Genomic DNA, 23,581 nt, shown 5'->3' with positions numbered 1-23,581 from the left:
TCCGAGTACGGAGGTTCCAATGGAGTCAGAGACACGTACGAAATCGCATCGAAATTTCAATCCGTAAAGGGTGTCCGTGGACGCGCGCACACGCACAGAGATCCGGGCCACCAATTACGCTATTCCAACTCGAGCGCCGAAGTACCCGACGAAAATACGCTCTCATTTTGTCACACGCGTCTCGCGCGAGGCTGCCCCGCGTGGTTTTAATAATTGCCGGAAAAACAACGATACTCACTGGAGTCAGAAATTTGATGAAATTCAACCAAGTTTCGAGAGAGTTTCAGAGCTATCCGCAGACCAGATAAATCGCAGTGGAATAAGCCCATGCTCGGTCAGACCTCCGCGTCCTACGATTATCAACCGACACCGTTTTTCCGGAGCTTCCAGTCACACGATTTTTCCGCTCGTTCTAATCGATAACCGACGTCGGAATGAACATCGTACGAGCATCAGTAATTCCCGATTCGACTAAATAAAGAGAACTCGAAATAGTTGCAGGGGAAAAGGTCGTAAGAGGCGCTCTTCTAGGGACGCACGAGCTTTGTCTGCTCGATAGAAAAAAACGGTCGTCGCGTTTGATGCACTCAATTAGGGCGCACTGATGCTTCTTCTTAAGAACAAAGGGACGAAGCTCGACGACGCGCATGACAATTACCGAGCGCTCTCTGCTTGCTTGAGTAAACGATTGACGCGCGCCTGTCGTGCGTCCGCGACCGCGCCATCGATCAAGCAACCTTCGATAATACCTTTATTTTTACTTTTATTTCGAAATCCTTTGAAATAAATACGACGAGAAAACATATTTTCTGCAGATTATATATTCACTTGATCCTGTACACTTACTTTTCTATCTACGACGATCCTTGGGCCGAAAGAGAACACTGCAAAGATGTTGGTGAAAGGGGTTCTCGTGTCACTCGACATCGACAAGGTTATCGCTGTGTTACCAGGCCTGTCAAGTATTTTGACCGAGATCCATCTTTTTAACGGAAAATCACGCAAAAGATCGTAACCACCCCCCGCCTCCGTGGCTCCTCCTCCCCCCGGATATTTTACCATCCATCCACCAAGAGCCAAGCGTTGCTCGGGCAGCTACTCGAATATTTATATCTCTTTGCCCATCCTCTTGCCACCCTTACAACTTGGTCTGTCACACACTACGTCGTCAATCCTCCACCCTTTAACGGCTCCTCGAGACTCTCATCGAGTTCGGTGCATCACTGCAAAATTTGTAATTCACAAAGGACGCGGCGCATCGGTTCTGGGCTGCTGGAGCTTACAGCAGATTTTTCCTTTGACACAAACGGTCGGGGGGACTAAAATGCTTTGGAGAAATATTTTTCATGTTTTCCGCATGACAAGTCCTGGGAGATAAGAGTTAAAGAAAGTTCAGACAATCGCTGGGTTTTTAATAACTGGAGTGATTATAAGAATCTCAGGCATTTCACTCTCTTTTTTCCTCAACACAGATCAAGCCAGCCTCGAGCTGCTGCTCCGCATGTGTGAATAAAACGATGATGAATAAAAACACAATCGTTAAATAATCTTTACATTTTCGTGTGCTTCCAGGTTGGCAGCAGCGCAAGAGGCGGCACAAAAGGACTCTGGATACGCGAGTCAGTACGGGAGAAGGCAGAGGTTGGCCGGACTGAGTGGTCTCGGTGACTGGGCTAGCTTTGGAGGGGAGGTGAGCCATTCAAATTCGATTTTCGGTGGTTGCACGTGCTCTCTAAAAAATATCGTTGAACGTGAAATACTCTGGAACTCTTTATTACACGAGACACATTACGAATCGAGAACACGAAAAAAGTCAATGTTACTCGCTTAAAGCATGTCCAAAATCTTCTGTATAGGAAATACGGGAAGTGCACAGAAAGTTTTTCCAAGTTTGGATGAGCTTTGTCTCAGCTTTTTCAATAGATTGCTCTTGTCTTCCCGAACCTTCAATTTATCCTTCTAGCGTTGAGGGGCTCACCCCGTGTGGCAGCCGGATTTTTTGGGGCTTTATCGCGATTTTTTTACAGCGCGGAAAAACAACATAGACTTTTTAAATTTGAAGGGTTTATTCATTGCTATTTCGACTCTATAATAGAATTTTTTAACTCTGATATCTCGAGTAAATTCGACGTAAAACTACTCCACAGAAACCCATATATCCGTGGTCCATGGTCGCTCCACGATTCCGGAGATTGGTTGATCTGGCATGAGATCAAAAAACCAAAGAGCCTTTTAATTCGTAAAACAGTGGCTATCGCCTGAACTAAAATCACACAGAAATATGAAAAATTTAAGGACTATCGCACGTTGGAACACGCCATTTCAATTTTAAGGTAGTTCACGCACGAAACGATTTTCTTAAGAAAGTCTTGAAATTTACACAAAGTTTAAATGGACAGTCGACTCACTATAACGACACAGTCGTTATAGGGACTGTGCGTAAAAAATCGTTTATCTTCCCATATAAAGAATGAGCGCTTATTACGAAGTTTATGAAAAACGTACTCAAGAGCAATGAAGTATACAATGAAGATGTGGAAAAAAATCCGAGACGATTGTCTTGCTAGTAATAAAATACGTTAAAGATTGAACGAAGTTGGTAATGAGCACTCGTATAACTTCACATTTGCTCATTTCAGCATTTAGTTTCTTCTTGGCTCGGCCCATTCCTATCCATAGCCTCCTGTCTTTTTATTAAAACTTTTTTCTCAATCTATTTCCCTTTGCACTCTCTAAAGCGCCGGTTTTTTACATAAAAACTATAGTATTTTCGCCAGGGGCGCATGAAATTTTGTGTTCCCTTTTTAATTAATGACTTTTAATTTCATTCGCCAAAACATAAGTTGAGAGAATTTATTTACAATTTCGAATTAATAACTCTGACCTTAATTTAAAGCGATTATATCTTTAATTAGGGAGTAAAAATCGATGGAATTTAGATACCCATAAAATACGATCCTTCGGGCATGATCTACCTTAAAATATGCTTAAAAGTGCAAAAATCTTTCAATTTTTAATATTTCTGTATGATTTTAGTTCAGACGATAGCCAGCATAGTTTTACGAATCAAAAAACTTTTTGGTTTTTTCATCTGAGATTAACCAATTCTCCGGAATCGCGGAGGCCATGGAGAAATGTATGGGTTCCTGTGGAGTAGTTTTGCACCGAATCTACCCAAGATACCAGAGTTAAAAAATTCTATTATAGAGTTGAAATACCAATAAATGAACCCTTCAAATTTTAAAAGTCTATGTTTTTTTTCTCACTGGAAAAAAATCGGGAAAAAATCCCAAAAAATTCGGCTGCCACACAGAGTGAGCCCCTTAAAAACTCGTGAGAAAATAGCTTTTCCAGCATGTCTCTAAAAACAGATAAATACATGTGTCTCATATGCGGACGTAGCTGCGATGATGTATGCTCGTATATATTCGTAATGTAATCCGAAACTCTGATTTATCCACATCCGGTACCGCAACGAACCACGTGTCAACCGAACTTCGCCGTCCTCTCGACCCACCCGCCTTCTTGCTTCTCTACCTCTGCGCTTTCGAAGTTCTCAACACTAATCCATACACTTCAGAGGCCGCTGAAACACGCACGAACCCTTTCGCGGCGGAGAGTCCCTCCGTGCAACGAATAACGACCTCTTTTCTCATGAGAAACTTTCCGACCGCCGCGCCGCTATCCCGCAGACAAAAAGTTTTTATTCTTCCGGTTCTCTTGCTCCGCTTCTTTTCCGTCCGAAAATTTATTCACCGGGAGCAAAGTCCTCCGGAATATAAAAGACGCAACGCTCAAATCCGCAAACTCTTTTTCCTTTAGTTACGCAATATTATAGCCGCGGCGCGAAAAAATCATTCCACCTTTCCAAGATTCTTGCTCGTTGGAAACGGGAGCAGCCCAACCGCCGACAAGCTTTTCATTCCGATGATTTTTACACTTATTCACCATTAATAATTCAACCCACTTCTCCATTCGGTTGCACATTTTTTTCTATTTTAATAGTGCCTTCCGAAATTCGCGTCAAAACTCGCTGCCTCGCTCCCGTTTACAGTACTTTTCAACGCAATCATTCGGGCCTCTATCGGACGCAGTATCGTCGTCAAGTTTTTATTTAAATCCTTCGTGACACACGTTTTTCTGACGTGTCGGTTTGCTTGAAATTGTGCATGTGCGCTCAGATTCGGAATCTCAACTAAGAATTCGAGATGAGCGAAAATCACTGATCCGGAAGGAAAATGCAGCTTGCAATGATCGACGAAAACGGGAGTCCAGAAAATATTGAAGAAAATCTCAACATTTTTACGCGACTCATTGAGATGCCCGATTTCGGCATTAGACTAGCACGAGATGCATTTTTTATTCTTTCTAGAAAAAGGAAAATAATTATTGACGATTTTTGTTCATGTATTTTTTATAAAATTGACAAATAATTTTTCAAACATTCGCAATTTGGAAAATCTGTAAAAAAAAAAACAGGTGATCGGAGTGCTCAAAGCGTTATGCGGGGAAACGTCACTGTGAAAGACCCGAGAATAATTATTTTTCGAGAACATTTTACCTGCCTATAAATATTCCTTCAAAGACCGGCTGAAAAATTTTGCTTGAGCTTACATTCAAGTCCATCGAAATAAATTTTTGAATGAAATCTACGATGTTACGGGCTTCTGCTGAAAAAAATGTTTGTCTTCATTTTCCCAACAAAAGACTAAACAAAGATGGAATAATTTCAATATCTTTATCCATAAAACGGACTGTCGTGATACGCGTCCAGTTTTCCCCCAAAGTTCCAACTTTTCTAACTCACTAAGTCACTGTAATGTCAAACATTCGAATAAAAAATCCATGAAAAACAGTTTCAATTTTTTCGTTGCTTCATTCTTGTGACGAAAAGGGTGCCAACTAAGATTTTTGGACACATTTCCACACAATTTCGAAACGTAAAAATCGTCAAGAAAGTTGGAAACCTCGACAGTGAAATTGAGCCTCGAGCAGCAGATAATTGCACGCGATGAAACGAAAATATTGGCAACTGACAGTATCATCGACTCGTTGAATTTTCAGGGACCTGGTCTGCTGGTAATGCCGCCAGGCCGGGATCAGAGTGGGGCGGGTGGGGGCGGGGGCAGCAAGGGCCCCTCGTCCCTGTTTATCCTTAGCCACGATAACTGCATACGTAAACACACCCGCTTCATAATAGAGTGGCCGCCCTTCGAGTACGCCGTCCTAATTACCATCATCGCAAATTGCGTTGTACTCGCCCTCGAGGAGCATCTGCCAAAGCACGACAAGACCATTCTAGCCCAAAAGCTCGAGACAACTGAAATATACTTCCTCGGTATATTCTGCGTCGAGGCGAGCCTCAAGATCCTTGCCCTCGGCTTCGTTCTCCATCGTGGCTCTTACCTTCGCAACATCTGGAACATCATGGATTTTTTCGTCGTGGTGACCGGGTGAGCGATTCCAAACCATTTCAAATAACACTCTCTTTAGTCACTTCTATTTTATTAATCATTTTCACTCTTACGAAACGATCAAACATTTATCGACAGGGCAGCTGGACCACTCTTGAGTAATATTCCTATGAAAACTGCGATTTTTTTCGTACACTGAGAATAAAATTTGGTGGAAACACTTGAAAAATATTGAATTTAGCTGAAATATTTAGTCCCATAAGCACGATAAAATATTTGTTAAATATCACTAAATATTTAAATAACATTTAAATATGTATAATATTTTTATAACTTGGGTTACTCCAACGTCATAAAAGTCCACGTGAATTAAGTAGAAATAAACAAATCTTCCGAGTTCTTCAAACAAAAGATTTGGTTTCACTCGTTCAGTTTATTCACGTAAACAAAAATTTACTGATTCCAATAATTCTTTATTTATTGCAAGCACATGTTGGCTGAATCAAGCAACAAAAATATCAACCAAAGACATTTTAGTTGTTGCCACGATTTTTATTCTCAGTGTCGTTTTCCTACTCCAATTCACTGGATAATGATTTTTCATGTACCACGAGGAAAAATATTAGTCCAGGCTGGTTCACCTGCAACAATGTGAACGTATCGGCGTCCTATCCTGGCCCTTCATATCCTCGACCTTCTGCGGCAGTTCTCACTATAAAATGTCCCTATTTAATTCCACGAGATGTGTACGAAACGTTGAAATCCTAACAAGTTTATGGGCCACCATAAGAACTAATGAATTTGTGTCAGTTTTATCAATTTGCTACACACACACACACACAAAATGCAGTAAATTGATAAAAACACTTCTCTCCGTCACAGTCTCGAAGATTTCTTATCCCTCGCGAACTCCAAGTGATTAAAAATAAATAAAACTTATAATTATATCGATGGTTCAGCGAAGGAATAAAAATATCGGAGATTAATTGACGGGAAGACGTGAAATAAACGTAGGATATGAATAGACATAACGAGGCAGGTGTAAATTCATCAAAGCACGTTTTCAGGCTCGATATAAAAATTTGAACACCTCTGCCGGTGGCACACTGCTGTCCGCTCTAGTTTTTAAGTAGGAATTAAGACCGTGAACCCCGAGAGCCGAAAGAGCTCGCGGTCAGCCACACCACAGGCTGCTCGTACCTTCTGTACGTGGGGCATATCCATCGGACCTTCCATGCCAGCTCGATAAGCCTGCGGTGTCGTTCGATTTCTTCGTCGCTCTCTTTCATCTCGTGGAAACGCGTCGAGGTGTTTGCGTCGAGTTGGCTGACCTGGAATGAAGTTTTCAGATAAATTTTAATTCGTTCTCACTTTTTGGGTGATTGATTTCGAAAAAATGTCTTTTTCACTGACTGGTCAATTTCGGTCGGATAAACTTTTCGTTTGAATGAATTTTGGAGTTAAAAAATGTCACTCGGTGAGCATAGAAAAAGGAGGCAAACATTTTTATATACGAAAGGCACTCGCAACAGCCGCGACGACGTCACCGCTTGGTCGACTTGGCATGGAACAAATCGTATGATAAATACGCGCGTTACCACTTAAGTATACCTACACTTTAGGATTAAGGGTTTTGCGCTGCGAATGGTATTTCGTGGGGACATAGATTTTAGAGTGATCCTTGGATTAGGTCGATGACCGTGTTCGCTGAAACAAATGTGGACGTCGACCTCCGTATGCTACGTTCCTTCAGGGTCCTCAGACCGCTAAAGCTGGTTTCGAAAATTCCAAGTGAGTCAAGTCACAGTTACAAAAACGAGCAGAGACCATGTTTTCGCTCAACGAGAATACATAGAAATAATAACCAAGAGTCAGACTTACTTTAGGATCCTTTAGATTATTCGTCGTTTCGCTTTCATTTTAAATTGAATAAATATAGAGCAAAATAAACAATAAAATTTATAATTTAGCTCATTAGTTCATCTCTTTTCATATCATGAGTGTTTGCGAGTGATGCTTGGACTTTATTACCACTAAAAAATTTTCTTTTCCTTGTAATCGAAGTACGAAGTGATAGAAACATTTATTTTCAATTACATTTTAATGTATAACGAATTAAGCGACTTTGTTCACAGTCTTTTCGTTCTCATTTTATCGATTTTCGTTTTATTTATTTATTTTTTTATTTTTTTATTTTTTATTAACGTGTTCATTGATTTAAACGAGGATTATCACCACTAGGGGTCGCTATCGATGTCTTAGACACACGTTGATGAGAATTTAGATGGAATATCATAAAATTTGATATTTTCGATATCATAACCTTTAGACATAAATGAGTTGTGACAGATTTAGTTATATTTACGATACGATACATAGATTTACGTCGTTTAATAACGTACAGTCTCTCTTAGAGAAATCTCAAGCTAGCTTACCTATACAATGTTATTATTAAGGGGTCTACCCTAATTACAATTTTCAAAAAATCGATTTTTTTATTGCATTTTTCGAAAGTATACACACTTAAAAGTATCATACTAAAATTTTATAAAGATCCGAGCAGTCCAAGTGTACTTTTGAGCGACGTTTACTTGAAGCGCGTTTTTCTCAAAATTACCTTTTTGAACGGCTCGTTGATGATCAAATCTCCGAAACTATTCGACCGATCCTAACCAAAATTTTCGATCATACGAATTTTGAAATTTTGAACGGAACTATTTTTTTTTTTTTGCAAAAAAACGATTAAAAAACGTGCTTTTTCATAGTTTTTGGAAAAATGGCCGCCATTTTATCATTTTTGAAAAAATCGAAAATCGTATGACTTTCCCTGTAGCCTTTTAACGATTGAATCTAAAACCTTTTTTTTTTTCTCCGATCATCCACATTCCCGAGATTATGTCAACAGCGCACACCCATCTTTTTTTTGGACCTGTCTTCTCCCCCATTTTTCCGTACGAAAACTGAGTAAACAAATATAAAAAAAAAAAAATTTTGAGTATTTTAAGAGTGCATTTTTCAGACCTAACACTTTTTATATCCATATTTATAATTTACACCGCGGTCAAAAAAATTCGTGAAAATATTGTTTTCTTTTGCCCGTCTAATTAAGGTAGACCCCTTAATTAGAAGAGTGCTCGGTTTACCGAGTGCACGGAACACAATAATTCGTAATATTCATTAGGAGCTACGGAGGAAGTTTGCAAATGATATTTGTATACGTAACTGCTCCTGGGTCCCTAGAACTCGCGGGAATGTAAATTTATTTATTTATTTATGAAGCGCACTTATTTGCCATCGGTATCGCTAGAAAGTGATTACTTCCGAATACACGTTCATATTTACATGTTACATGAAAGGTTTCTACCAATTTCCGCCATCACCGCGAAGCTTCCTCGAACCCCAATTCTAAGTCATTTACGGAATTGCGTCTTCGATATCGTTGAACGACATGAATTTCACGGTTGAACACAAATTTCTCAAGTTTCCTAATGTTCAAAGGGATTACAATATTATTTTCGAAAATTCCGGTGTAATAAAAATCAAGAAACACCGTCGCGAAGGTCCAACCGAATTTCGAGGCAAAAAAACGACGAAAGGTCGAGAAACATCGAGAAGATAAAGACGGTGAAAATTGGTAGCGCCAGATATGTTGAATAAATAAATACCAATAGTAAGTGGATTAAAAAATGAATAAGCGAATAATTAACCGTGGGGCGAGGCCTCGCAAACATCTGGATGAGCCGCAAAAGGAATGCGGCATTCGATCGTTTCTTTCATCCCGAAAAAGGTAGCTATCGAAACAGCTTTTTGGTAAATTGAAATCCCTTGTCCAAGGGATCGGAAAATTTCATAAAAATACAACAATTTAATTGAATCCAGTGTCCGGTTGTAACATTACATTGAAAGCGAAGCACTATACGGCAGGCTCAACAAATCTGAAACATATGAAGCATTTTTATCTCCATAAGCCTGCAAAAAAACCTCCTTAAGGCCATTTTTTAGTGTTCGAATCGTCGAGTCAGAACTCGGCCTACTTTTTCCTTCCTCAACTCATGACAGGAATGACTAAAATGTTTCAAGAAATTTCAAAACAAAATTCCCCACTCAGACTGACCAATTGTGCGAGGATTTTTTCCACCAACGCCCGATTGGTCCGTAATTCTTAAAATTTCATTTAAATTGATGAAAAGACATGGAATAAAGCATTTCTGAAATCCTTTGCTCGACTTCCCAAGGTGCACGCGAGGCCTCAACCCTCCCCAGGGGTGTACGTAGTTCGACTAAAATGTCACAAACTATATTCGTTCCTGTGTATTAATAAATAAATATCAGTCTAGATATTGGTCCTGTAATTATGAAACGCAGAATAAAGCGAGAGGAAGGCGCACATTAACGAATCGTATTTAAACGAACGATGAGCCCGAGGAGTCTTCTCTATCTCTGAACTATATTTAGCAGCCTCTATCTTTAGATAAAACATTGAATAATAGATTTGACTATAAATTGGTAAATACGTGTTTCTAGAGCTGTATTACATGTATAACTGAGCCGGTGTTTGCTAGAAATCGTACTTGCCCACCTGGAACCAACTCGCAACGCTTCTTCAAGCCGCACCGAGAGCTCAAAGTCCTCTGCCCCATGCCCGTCTTCCTCCGTTCCCTCTTTCTCTCTCTCTCCCTTTCTTTTTCTTTGACAGAGAGCTCAAGAAACCTCGAGCTCTTTGAACAGCCTTCGAACTCGAAGGCCTCGAAGTTAACCAGGTTCCTTAAAGCCTGTTTATTCGGTGGGCATAGTTTTCCGTCCAATAGAAACGTTTCATAGCGTCCAACATAGTGAACAGCTTAAAAAAAGCCTGAGCGACCCTTCGATTTGCGTGGGTGAATGTGTGTCTTTAGAGGGTTTGTTATCGATGATGAATTGCGTGTTAACTTGAAGCTAAAATACACGAAAGCTGAATATTTAATCGAGCTGTTGTACGCCCTTGATTACGGGAGTTCAGTGACTCCAAATGGACGATAATTCGAGGCACTGATTCTTCGAGGAGACCGGTGAAGCTCTCCTCCAAACCTTAACGCAACGGGCCCTTGGATATGCTTAATTAGAGCCAAGATCGTTGCATATTCATGCCAATGAATCCAAGAGCTCCGCTTTCCTTGTTCCTCAATCTCGATTCAACCCGAAGACTAAAAAAATAACTATTCATCCGGGAGGTCTACGAAAGAGCCTGGAAACGCCCGAATAAAAAAAATGGCTGTTCCGTGATCAAGTTACTCGGAATCTTTTGCACCGACGCCACAATCAAATAACGTACGCTCAACGACTCACTCGGTGCGAGTAAATAGAGTAGTGCGAGGAGTGTTAAAAATGCTTGAAACTTTGGAGAACAATTGAATCTCCCTACAGTTATTACTCATTAGTCCGATAGAGGTATCTTAGTTATACACACATATCAATCTGCACTGAGTCAACGAATCCAAAAACTCCCACGAAACTCCAAAATCCTTTGACATAGTTCTTTGGAAAATGCGATGTTGACCCTTCGCTGCCCTTTTATGCCAAGCTGCATCAAGAGCTTCGCATTCTTTCGGATTTTGTAAAGAGATATAAAATCAGATTCGTTCTTTAAGGAGTTTCGGTACGTGTTAATAAATGTTAAGATACTGACAAAATTTGGTGATAACGTTCTTCGACATAAAGCGCAAAAGCTCAACTTTTTTCAAAATTTTCTTCGACCTAGTTATCGAGTAATTAAGCACTAAAGCGGAGTTCGCAGAGTAAAGAAGAGAAATCTAGAAAAAATACGTATCGTCGAGTTTGGTATTAAGAAAATATGATCACGAAATTTTGTAAAATTCTGAACTCTTTGAAATGTTTTGTTCCCAACGTGGCTTAGCATGACAATGTTGTATCGACTGTACCGAAACTCCTTAAGAGGATGGATCAGTCGGTATATCGCGGCCGTAAGTGCGAGAGAGATAGCTGCAAATTTTGAAATCGAAATTCCTTGAGACAGTTTTTTGGCCGATTAAAAAGAGCTCTGTCAGTCGATCTTTGGCTATTATTAAGCAAGCCTCTGTCTTGCTTAATCGGTCAAACTGTTTCAAAGAATTTCGATTTCGAAAATTCCAAGTCAGGTTAGTCGACTGATCCATACTCTTAACAATAAACAAGTTTCGAAAGATTTTTATGAGTCATCGAGCTCACGTGACCAACTAAAAATCGATCGCTGTCACGACGTGTCAGACGCCTCGCGCGTATTTTACCTGATTTCTCTGTGAGTTTTTATTGAAATCGCGGCAAATAGCTATCGTAACGAGCAGCGAAGTGGTGTGTACAATTTGTGACAAAAGTGAGAAAAATCCGGTGTCGGACTATCCGAAATCGAATTTTTTGATATTTTTTATATTCGCGACGGAATCCGGTAGAAACGGATTTTAGTTTGATTTTTGGGCACTTGGCGCTGCGCGTGCTATCGCTCGATGACTTGAGTTTAAAAATTATTCAGGATATTGGAAAGTCAGCAGTTAAGGCGGGCCACCGAAGGGTTGACTCCGATCCACCGTCGTTCTGAGGCAAAAAAATCAACTCGAGGACAACAAACGTTTTTCTCACTTTCCTATTTTCCTCTTCGTTCCTCCCGAGCCACGAGTTTCCCCTCCTTTCGTTTAATCTCCTTGTTTTTTCTAGCATATCGTAGATATCCTTACTAACCGGTGAATTTTTAATTAGCATAGCTAATCTAGCGGCTAGTACGTAGTTTAAGTAATTTAATTAGCGAATTAGCGTAATAGAGTAGTAGGTAGTAAAGTGTGGCGGGTGTGTGTGTGTGTTTGGGGCAGGTTCATCACGGCGTTCCCGCAAGGCTTAAAACTGGATATGGATCTGCGCACGTTGCGTGCGATACGCGTGTTGCGACCGCTCAAACTAGTCTCCGGCATACCGAGTGAGTAGCGTTTTCAATTATTGGCAGAAACCGTCCGCAAACAAGTTGGACGGGCTCCTGTCATAGTATGGAAGAAAAAAAGCGAAGGAGGGAGAGAAATAGAAAGAAAAATGAAGGGAAAAGTCGTTGAAGTAGAAGGGAGAGTGGGAAGGAAGCGCGGGCGTGTTAGCCAGAGTGGAATAAGAAACGTTGAAGTTTGAAAATTCTTAAAATTCGATCGAACGAAGAGCGCACCGGGCGCTTCACCTGGCTGACGATCGTCCCGCTTGCCCTCCCCGATGAGCCAATCTAATTCCTCCTAATTCACTTGGAAATGGTTTCTCTGTTTTGTCCCATAACAGGTCTACAGGTGGTGCTAAAGTCAATCATCAAGGCGATGGCACCTTTACTGCAGATCGGATTGTTGGTACTCTTCGCCATCGTGATATTCGCCATTATCGGTCTCGAGTTTTATTCGGGCACCTTGCACAAAACGTGCTACAGCATAGAAGACGTCAGTGAGTATGAATTCCCCTTGCGTGAATATCCCCTCGAAGCTTTGAACAACGACGGGCTTGCGGCTATCAATTAGATGAATAATACAGAAGCGAGGAACAGCGAGAGCGGCACGAGGATGAATTTACAAGTGTTATTATTTATTTCCATACTTCGGGGAGATGAGATATCGCCTGATAAGATACGAGAATGACAGACGAGAACTGGAAACGAGAAAGAGAAATAGGTGAACGCGCGGAATCGCCGCGGAATGTCGCGTGATCCTTCGCGACAAAAGTTTCAATGTAATATCAATTTTCAGCAGTGTTTTATAACTCGGCACCGAAGACCGAGGGGCAAATCGTGCTACGAATCCCTCGCGAGACTTTGTCCTATTTACACACTGCCTATATAACAGTCTCATTATTATAATTATTGTAATACGTCAGTTATACATCGCAGTGTGTACAACCGTGAAACGAGCCAACAAAGAGCACTTTCACTACCGTTAATTTTCTCTTTGTTTGCTCGTTTGCACCCCGCGAAAAGCTCGTCGAGGGCGAGCCTCGAGATCTCACTGCGATTCGATATAATCGATTCTCTATACTCTTCTACGCAAACTACCCTACAGCCCCCCGGTCCCGTTCTCCCTCTTCGAGCCCGCTGTTCCGCCCTGCAGTATATGCACTTCTATAATCGTCTTATCGATCCGAGACTACGAAAACTTGGTAATTGAGATGTTGCCGCGATGTAAACTTTGTCGGAAAAAATGAAGGGGTTCGACGTCGTCGATACACGATATTTTTCAACGCTTCTTTGTTCTTTTTCCATTCTTATATTCATCAAGAATCAATCGCTGGGGTTTATAACGGGAGTTCCCAGATGAGTTTTTTTTCTTACTTTCTGCTTTCATACTTTCTGTTTCACACAAAGAACGCATTATTGTTCAATGATGAATTGAATATTGCGTAGGATTTTTTTTTTTCCATTCCGTCGATGAATTTTCCGGAAATTAGCAAAAAGAAACGCCATACTCGAAATCCCAGTAGCTTTCACTAATGCCTACTAGTTTTGTTTATTTGTTTTCATTGATTAGGAATAATAACCCGTAGACAGCACACTGCAAATTTGCATTTTACGAAAATTTCAAGTGTCTAGAACTTCAAAAATCCTTTCTTCAATTCGTTACCCAAAAAGTCTCGATGCGTAAGACCAACTCCATACATTCAATGATGAAATAAAAACGTTTTGAAAAGTCCAAGTGCAAATTTGCACCAGTGTGCAACATTAATGCAAAAATACATATTATAATAGATCTTAATATCAAAATAACAATAGAATCACATTAATACTTTTAACTATTCAACAGTCATTTGTCAAATGAAAAGAGGTGAGGAATCCCTGTGTTCATTAAATGGGAAGTTTAGGAAATTTGACCTTACATACGAACACTAGCGAATTTGATGCATTTTCAATGATGACACAATGAAATAGTGGTTAAACTTTAAAATTGGACAATTTTATTCTTACATTAATTGAAACTTTTCGTTAATCGTAATTCTTTAATCGATCACGAGTCGCCTGATCGAAAACACATTCGAGACCGGGTCTATTATTGCAATTTACGGAAAAACGAACTCGTTGAATGTTTTATTTTTTTTACGCGCAGAGTGTCAAGTGCACTCGATCAGGGTACAGCACAAAGCTGTTGCGAACACTGTAGAAATTTAAAAAAAAAATAAATACTATACTTTAGCTAGCTATTAAACGAGATTATTCGTTTTTAATCGTTTTCTTCATTCAATGGGGAGTTTTCTGCAAATGGACCATTCACTCTAGTTTACGTTGAGAAAAAAAGACGTAGAATAAAATCAATTTTCACCGCGATTTCTTCAGGACGCTGAGAACCTTTTTTCAATTATCGCACAGCAGGACATAAGTTGCACATTCTTTTTAATATTCTTGCGAATACATTGACGAAGAGTTGAACGAAGAACCTGTCGCGAAGATAAATTCGTTGGGAACTAAAAGTTTTATTTTTCATTAACTTCGAATTGAATTCACATGCCCTTGTTAAAAATTTCGTTGGCGTCAAATCAAGTGAGATGCTAAAATCAATTGAAATCATTTCGCTGAGCATTGAGAGCTGGAAAAGTGAAACTTTGAAATATTCGTAGGCCCGTGATTCTCTTTGCAGTATAGTGAATCGAAAAAAATGTTTTTCAGTACAATTCTGACACTCGATCGTGCCGTCGAAATGAAAATAATCCGTTAATTCCTCGTGCAGGGATTGACGAAGAAAATAGTACCGCGAGCCACTGGCATCTGTAAAAAAAAGCGTTAACTCGACAAAAACAATTACTATTGAATGCATCTTCCAATTAACAGTTCAGCCTGCAGGACCGAGTTGAGGCGTCACCCTGCGAGTAAATCGAATTCCCTCCGACAGATTTTCTCTTCGATTCAACAATTATTTCTCGCTAATTCGCGGAAGGGATCTCTCAACTTTTCTGGAGATTTCCCAAGTGCCACAGAACTCTCGACGATACTACGAATAAAATTCTTCTTTTGCTGCTGCTTCATAATTTTGTATGAAACCATAATCTTTCGGTATTCAACTATGATACAAATAGTTTATTTATCATTTTATAGATAAAATAGTAATGGACGGGGAAGCGGCAAGCCCGTGCAACACCGATGACCAGCCTGTTGCACCGCCGGGTGCCCACGTATGTAATCCCAACGTCTCGGTATGCATGGATCAGTGGGAAGGACCAAACAACGGCATCACGAGCTTCGACAACATCGGCTTCGCCATGCTCACCGTCTTCCAATGTATCACAATGGAGGGCTGGACTGCCATATTGTACTGGGTAACGCGACAGAGATATGTTCCTCAGTGTTGCAAAATTCGTCACCCTTTTGATACTATTTTTTTTCTTATATTTCATTTCTCATTGGAGATTTCGCGAGCTCTTCAACCATGTTTTTTCTTGTTCCTGTTGCGATCAAGAAGGATCGAAAAATAATTTGTTTTTTTTTTTTTTTCAAATTCATTCTTTGAGTCTACGATGACAATTTTGTCAAATTAACGTTCTTACTGCTCATTGTCAACGTTCGTTTGAGCTACTTGATCGTCGAAATTTGTTTCTCTACTGTTGCACTGTAATTTTTGATTGATCGATGCAGGAAACAAGAAACAGCTCTCGCTCCGTCTTGTACGTTTTGTTCGTGTGCATTAATGTCGTACCATCTGTTTTCTTTCTTTGTAAACTGACGTTCGTGTCGATATGCTTGTTCATTTATTCTCGCCATGGTCGGTATCGATATTCAAACATAAATATTTATAATTTCGTTGACAATTTTATATTTGCCCAACGTTTGGTGTCTTTTCATTTTCCCCTTTTCTCTCGATAAAAGCCTAAAGAAATGCAGATTTTCATGTTCCTGTCAAATGCATTAAAAAAGCTAACACTGATGTATATATTGACTTTGCTCAGTATGACACTGTCAGTTTCAACCCTTTTTATACTAACGAATCGTTATTTCTCTGTCTCAACTTCAATATCTCAATGTCACACACGCACACATTTATCTCGAGGGACGTTCACACTCGAATTGCACAAAGAAAATTATGATCAGAGCAAAGAAACTTAAATTTCGGTTTCCTCGAGAGCTCTTGAGACTCGATCGGCAGAGCCCGAAATTCCTGTGGAATTTCAATCGATTAAGATTGTCGTGAAAAGTCATAAGCTGCCAATCGAATCTCAAGGGGATTTATAACGTAAGTATGACGAAGCTTTTCTCGTTATTTCAATGAAATTTCCAATTTGTCCACTAACGAAGACTTACTAAAAACAAACTTTTCGTGTTCGCAGCCACAATATCGTCGATTCGACTTTTCGATCATTGCATTTTTGTCCCGATCGTTCAATTTCCAAATCGTCCAACAAACGAAATGATTGCTCGATCGAACGATTCTTCAATGATCTCAGAATCATCGAAAACTCTGGCTCGCAAACGCGCGAAGAATTATTCTTTCTCTTACAGTTTTGAGCACACACACACACAACACGAACAAAATAAAATTTGTTTAATGTGTAATCGGTGTCACGTGTTGAGGCGTGGGTGCACAAAAATTGACGGTTTTCTTGATAAACCTTTGCAGACGAACGACGCTCTTGGCAGCTATTTCAACTGGATATACTTTATACCATTGATCGTCCTCGGGTCTTTCTTCATGCTGAATCTAGTTCTCGGTGTGTTAAGCGGGTAAGTCCCATTCTCCGATTATCCCCGATCTCCGCTCAAATTCCTTTTCGTCCTCGCCCTTGCGATGAAAACATGGTTAATCGGTTAATCAAATCGGCCGATGTAAAAATACAACAAAAGTAGAAAGCCTGCGGAGCTCGGTGATCGGTCGCGAGCTCCACGTTTTCCACAGCCAATTTAATCTCGATTTTTTTTGTATCATCGTCGAACTATTCTACCCTCATTCTTTTTTGCCATCAGGGAATTTTCAAATGAAAGAACTCGAGTCGAAAGGCGAGCCGAATACCAAAAAGCAAAGAGAAAACATCTATTCACGACTGCATTCAGTTCCTACTTAAAGTGGATCACTCAAGCAGGTTCATTATCAAAGGATAACTTTTCAAAACCCCCTTAACTAGGCCCTCCGCTGTGTGTCTCTATTGTGCTAGAAATATTTCAATTGGAATCACATTAATTTGGTAACTTATCATACGAAATTATTGAAAATGTTGGAATCAACATTCAAAACAGTACCAAAGTAATGCGATTTTGTACATTGACAACTGCAAGGGACAATCGAACGTGAGGAAGAAACTCACGAAAAGCTGCGTAGGCTAAAAAAGCTCCCTGGCCTTAAAAATCTTGTAAGCTCGACCACCATTTGTCCTCATAACAAACTTTGTTTTCTTTTCAACCCTTTTCAAGCGTTTGGAAACATTGTGAACTATGAATTTGTCACCCAAACTCAGATTCGCGAATCAGAAACAAATTTGTGAGTCCGCTCTAGATCCTGGAGCATAAAAACTCTCCTCAGTCCCCATACTCCCTCCGGGCCCCGTTACGTAACGCTACCTGCTGTCTTTTTCTTTGTTTTTTTATTACTCTGACGTAACGCTTGTAGAGAATTTGCGAAGGAGAGAGAAAAAGTGGAGAACCGACAGTCCTTCCTGAAGATGCGAAGGCATCAGCAACTGGAGAGAGAACTCAACGGATACGTCGAGTGGATATGCAAAGCAGGTTAGCGATGGAGAACGAGGAGGATAAATACAAAAATAAACATTAAAATGTGCCCGACCGTCTGGAATTACTTTCGTTGACGTTGCACAACGCTGCACTTCGATTCTTCGATTTATATTTTTTTCTGTAACTTTTATTCGCGTAGATTATTACCAAAGCTAAACTCAAAGTAGAACATTGGTTGTTAGTTTTCGTTTATTTAGACGCTTCTCACAACTTATTAATCATCTGACTTTCAGAGGAAGTTATACTCGCCGAGGAGAGGACCACGGAGGAAGAGAAGATGCACATAATTGAAGGTAAATATTGGAAACGGAGAATTCGAGCATGAACATCATTCCAATCATTCGTTCTCAGTAAAAATCGAGTCCAAATGAGACGCTTTTTCCTTCACTCGGTTCTCAATTTCAATTGATTCAGAACTCGTGTCGTCGCGTCCGGTCTTGATCGAGTAAAAAAAAAATCTTGTTTCGGACTCGATTCAGGGACCTCACTTGTCCACTCGAGTCGCCAGTCCCAATTGGGACTTTTTATACTTTTTTTCAGGGCTCGCTGATTCTTAAAGGGGCCCACAGAGTGTGCGACACCCTAAAAAACAGCCGATTTTTGAGAATTTTTTTTAAAGAAAACTAGTGCATGGAATGTTTTGAAATCTGGAAAATATATTCATACATGAGTGATGAATTTACAGTAAAATTTTCGAATGAAAAAATCTAAAAAAACATTTCCATCTGGCTGGTATAAAAAAAAAAAAAAAACGAGAAGACTATTAAACTAGAAGGTATTGCCCGTACAATGATCCACGATTGTGATAAAAAATAGAAATTTACCAAAATGGCACAATTTTTTGAAAAAAATGTCAAATTTTGCTCGAAAATTGGATGATTTTTGGCCCGTCAAATTAACATTTTTCATACAATTAAAAAACTCTAGGATTATAATTTAAAAAAAAATCGAAACTATCGGATGATTTGTCTTCGAGTTCCGACTGCAGAAAATTTGAAAAATGTAGTTTTGAGAATAAAGAAGTTGAAGATAACCACTGAGCGACTACTATGGTGCAAAAATTATTTGAAATATTCATTTGAAAATTTTAGTACGTTATTTTTAAAGGTATCTACTATTGAAATACGCAAAAAAAAATTTTTCAAAACTCCTCACTCGATGGGCCCCTTAAGGCTACACTCCAACATTCAGAATTTTTATATATTTTTTCTCAACGATACGAAAATCCTGTGAGATTTGAAGAATTTGGATTCTTATATCAATAACCGTTTTTGAGAATCAATTTCTCTCACTGAAAGCAAAGAAATTTGTTTGAGCTTCGAACTTTCGATTGATGAAAATTCCGAAGTGTCATAAACATAAAACGAATAAAAAATCTCATGTGAATATTTCGTTTGTCCATGTTTTGAGATTCGAATTTCTTCGTCATGGATTATTTATCATTAAAATCATAGTTTAAAGCTGATATAAACGTCTCGATTATTCCGATTATTGCAGCAAGAAGGAGAGCTATGAAAGCGCAAAAGAAGAAGTTAAAAAATCTCGGGAAGAGCAAGAGTACGGATACGGAGGAGGAGGAAGGGGAAGACGAACAGGGTGATGGTGAGTTGTATATTGCCCGTCCTTTCATACGACCTCGACGAACATTATTATATTCCATTACTTTATTCTACTCTTGTTATTAATTTGTCTTATTCTCATTGGATTATTCGAAGAAAATTTTTCGATCAAGTCGTTCGCACACGCATACACACTCTCATTAATAACGATTACGTCCTCAGAATAGAAATATAGTTGAGATTATAATCACATATATATATATATATATTATATATAAAGCAGATAATGATCGATGATCACGTATCGTGTCGATTGATATTTGGAGTCGTTTGTTGAAAAATCAATGAGCATAAAAATAATAATTTTCAATACGAAATAACATTCGATATGATTCACTCGACACGATGAGCGCGATTTCGAGACGTTTTTTCTCCCTTCTTTATTTCGTTATATAAATATTTTGGCATGTAAAGATAAATAAAAATACAGTTTTGGGGATTTCGCATATTTGTATAATATCTGTTTTGGGCCGAGACCGGAGGGATTTAAATGAAAGCATACAGTTAATGATATAAATATCTTATATTTTGACTTATACAAACAAATATAGCCCTCGTATCTTTGTCAATGAACATTCTAAACACACGCTATCAGATGCTCCTCTTGTTTCAGTGCCTAAGAAAAAACTGAAAGGTAACTACAATCAGGAATGCCACATTATTAATACTGTAAAGCGTAACAAAAAAAAGGCTACATTATATTTTGTCTAACTGGTTGTATATTTTATTCATTTTATTAATTTTTTTCTTTATTGAAACTTTTTTACTTTTGGAATACTATTATGTTCCTTTTGATTGAAAAGGTCTTGTGTATCGAGTATGAATATTCGATCGCTGTACAGAATTCACTGGCACAGTTTAAAACTCTTCGAGATTATTTATGATTATGATTAATGAAACGCCATTGTAATTTATTGCCAGTTGAATATGCTCTCGAAGAAAATTCATTTTCCAACTGAATTCTGTACGCATCGATCAGTTGACACCGTAAAACGTATTGACAACACTTTGATGCGTAATTCGTAAAAAGCAAGGAAACCAATGAGCCCGATACTTTAAGCAGACAAAAACAAACAAAACAAAAGCATTCAAACTGGTTTTTTTTTTCAGTAGTAGCTACACTCGAAACATATATATAAATATTTCTTTATACATATGTCCATACACGCACACAAAAACTTTCATACATACACTTGATTACTGTATATTAATTGGCAAATAACAAAATGCGCAGCAGGCTAGTCGACGGAGAGCACAAGGGTGGTCAATCCTCGAGTCGATCTCTCTCGTTTGCGATCGTGCAACGGAACACCGGAACGAAAATAAAGCGAAAGCAAAAAAAAGAAAATGAAATACGGTTATGATAGAAATTGGGGAAAAAAATGGAGATAAACACACAGAAACTAAAGCAATTTGACCGGAAAGTGGAAAAAAAAAGGGACGAGAAGACGAAAAGTATATCTCGAGGTGCTCTTCAGATCCAAAGGCTTTGTTGCTGCTGTTTCGTTTGTTGACTGATACGTAATATTTTTCTTTTTCTTGTTTTTGTGAACGATATATTGATGATTATGGCGAAATGTACGAGCATAATTAACACATGTATACTTCGTTTTCATTTGTTTTTTTTATTTTTGTTGAGTTTTCATTTTTCTTAGGTATTGCTTCTGTTGGCTGATAGGAAATTACGTTTTTCAATAATCTTTTGTTCCATGTTCTTTTTGGGGGGGGCCTGGGGGCCTGGGGAAAACGAAACGAGCGCAGCTTCAACAAGCCTTACGGCACGCGATTCTCCGTACACTCTTTTATGACGGGGACAGACACAGCATGCAAAACTCTGCATATTATTTATTTATCATCTATTTTTCAGGTGTCGTGCCGACCACCTCTTTACGCTAACAAATATTTTGTTTTTTTCTTACTTTTTTTTTTTTTTTACTCACTCAATATCATTTAGGTTCACACAGTTTCTATGTATTTTTACGTGTACGCAACGGGACCTCCAGTTTCTAATCGACAGATTCACGAACTCTTTTTAAAAACACTTGACAAGAACGCTCACCCAATTTTGAGGGAATGCGAAGAGCTCCCACGAGATTTAAGGATTTCTGTGAAAAATTCAAATGTGAAATGTGTAATTTATCGGAATCGGAATATTTTCTAAAAGTTTGCATTTCGATGGCAACTCTTCTTCCGAATAAATTCTAATATATTGTCTGCATTATACAAACTTCAATATAATATGACAGATGAAAACGTATGGGGACGGGAACAAAAGTTGGAATAGAAAAAATTGAGTAAAAAACTTGAAAAATATTTAATAGTTCTATTAAATAATTTATTCGTCTGAAAGATTCGTAAATTTGGAATCTGTCGACTTTGCCCGCAAAGCTTTTTTTCATGTACACGTAAAAATATATATATATTTGGATGAATATTTCAGGCGACGATGGAGCGATGATTAATGTGTTCTTTTTTTTATTCGTATATATACATTTTTGAATTCGTTTTTTATTAATGCTGAATAATCCGCTGTTTTAGCAAGCGATGCTAGTTTCTCGACCGTAGTGAATTTCATAGCATTGTCGAGCGATTGATACCATAATTTTGTAGCGAGTAAACTTTTTTAAAAAACATCATATTTATAAATATATATATGAGCATATATATATATCTATATATACCGTTACTATGTGTCGATTCAAAGAGTATCAAACATTGAAAAGTAAAAGAGTAAAAACCTTAGAATTTTGTTGACTTGGTACTTCGAGTATTGCTACTTATTTTGATTAAACGAATAGAAAGTATAAAATAGTTGATTCCTGCTTAGTAGTAGGTCCTGTGACCATAGAATATAGAAATAGAGTTTTCTTATCTCCTAATGAAAAATTATCGACAAGGATTAGCCAACGGATATAATAATCGTTGGAGTATTGAATGAATTTTTCGTTTCTCTTTACGAATGATAGAATTTTAATCGATGATCATTATTCCGTGACATTATCGAATAACGAACGCGTCGCGACTCAATTGCGACCAGCATTAAATTACTTTACAAAGTCATTTTCCTTCTAGAACATTCGCGAAGTGTCTCAATGAATCGAAAACTCGTCATCATCCACTGATTCATCTGTCATTTAAATCGAACCATAAATTCTCTTATTTTAATTCAAAGTGCGCCTTAAACATGAACGGGACTGTGGGAGATTACAGCCGATTAAGAAACTGTGTTAATAAACGAAAACAGAAATAATTACGGTTGCGTGCGCGCTCTTTTTATTCAACTCGTAAACAACAATTTGCCCGATCGCTCTCTTCATTGTCATCGCAATCGATTTGTTCCCAGATCTGACTCAATTTGCGTACATAAAAAAAAAAACGAATTTAGTCAATTTTCGAAAGATCCTGAAAGAACATGCTGAAATTGAAGTTATATTTTTTTTAACGAACTAAATATTCTAAAACTCGGAATCGACTCAATCGGTACGGAGTTTTTAGTCTTTGGAAATTGTGACCTGAAAATCTGAAAAAATGATTGCAATAAAAATGAGGCTGGCGAAGCTTTGTCGAGCTGAAAGAAAAAGAACGTCACAAGTAACGCGTATTTTCTACTTCTAATAATAAAAAAAAAGAAATAATAATTTAAAAGGGAAAAAAACTAAAAATATCGAGTAAAATAATTTGGAGTAAATTGAATGAGAGAAAAAAGAGAGAAATGAGTTTTGTTTTTTTGATTAGTTCGGCTACCGATCGCCCGAGAGACATGCACACACGCATATCGTTTGTCGCCAAAGAAAACAAAAGCCCATACCGAAAGCAGCCATCAGTCATCATGAAAAACGTGAATAATTGTGTAATCG

At 38.6% G+C, this 23,581-nt stretch overlaps 1 protein-coding gene across 14 annotated transcripts in view; it reads left to right on the top strand.

Moving 5' to 3' along the window:
- The window catches only part of cac (cacophony), an 82,182-nt gene that overhangs the window by 20,681 nt on the left and 37,920 nt on the right, over positions 1-23,581 (top strand). For 8 of the 14 annotated variants that reach the window (XM_043420787.1, XM_043420788.1, XM_043420783.1 and 5 more), the window contains exons 2-11: positions 1,573-1,690; positions 5,065-5,453; positions 12,254-12,357; positions 12,699-12,854; positions 15,484-15,704; positions 17,000-17,103; positions 17,984-18,099; positions 18,339-18,398; positions 19,603-19,707; positions 20,320-20,358. In XM_043420787.1, the coding sequence (XP_043276722.1) occupies positions 5,083-5,453; positions 12,254-12,357; positions 12,699-12,854; positions 15,484-15,704; positions 17,000-17,103; positions 17,984-18,099; positions 18,339-18,398; positions 19,603-19,707; positions 20,320-20,358 (1,276 nt within the window). In that variant the 5' untranslated portion in view covers positions 1,573-1,690; positions 5,065-5,082. Of the gene's footprint in view, positions 1-1,572; positions 1,691-5,064; positions 5,454-7,104; positions 7,206-12,253; positions 12,358-12,698; positions 12,855-15,483; positions 15,705-16,999; positions 17,104-17,343; positions 17,460-17,983; positions 18,100-18,338; positions 18,399-19,602; positions 19,708-20,319; positions 20,359-23,581 lie in introns of all 14 variants that reach the window. The other 6 variants (XM_043420786.1, XM_043420782.1, XM_043420775.1 and 3 more) reach the window with 5 other exon arrangements.

Source organism: Venturia canescens, chromosome 5, assembly GCF_019457755.1.
Source record: "Venturia canescens isolate UGA chromosome 5, ASM1945775v1, whole genome shotgun sequence".
Classification (NCBI taxonomy): Eukaryota; Metazoa; Arthropoda; class Insecta; order Hymenoptera; family Ichneumonidae; genus Venturia; species Venturia canescens.
Note: the sequence above shows the minus strand (reverse complement) of the source record. Positions and strands in the feature narration are given on the sequence as shown.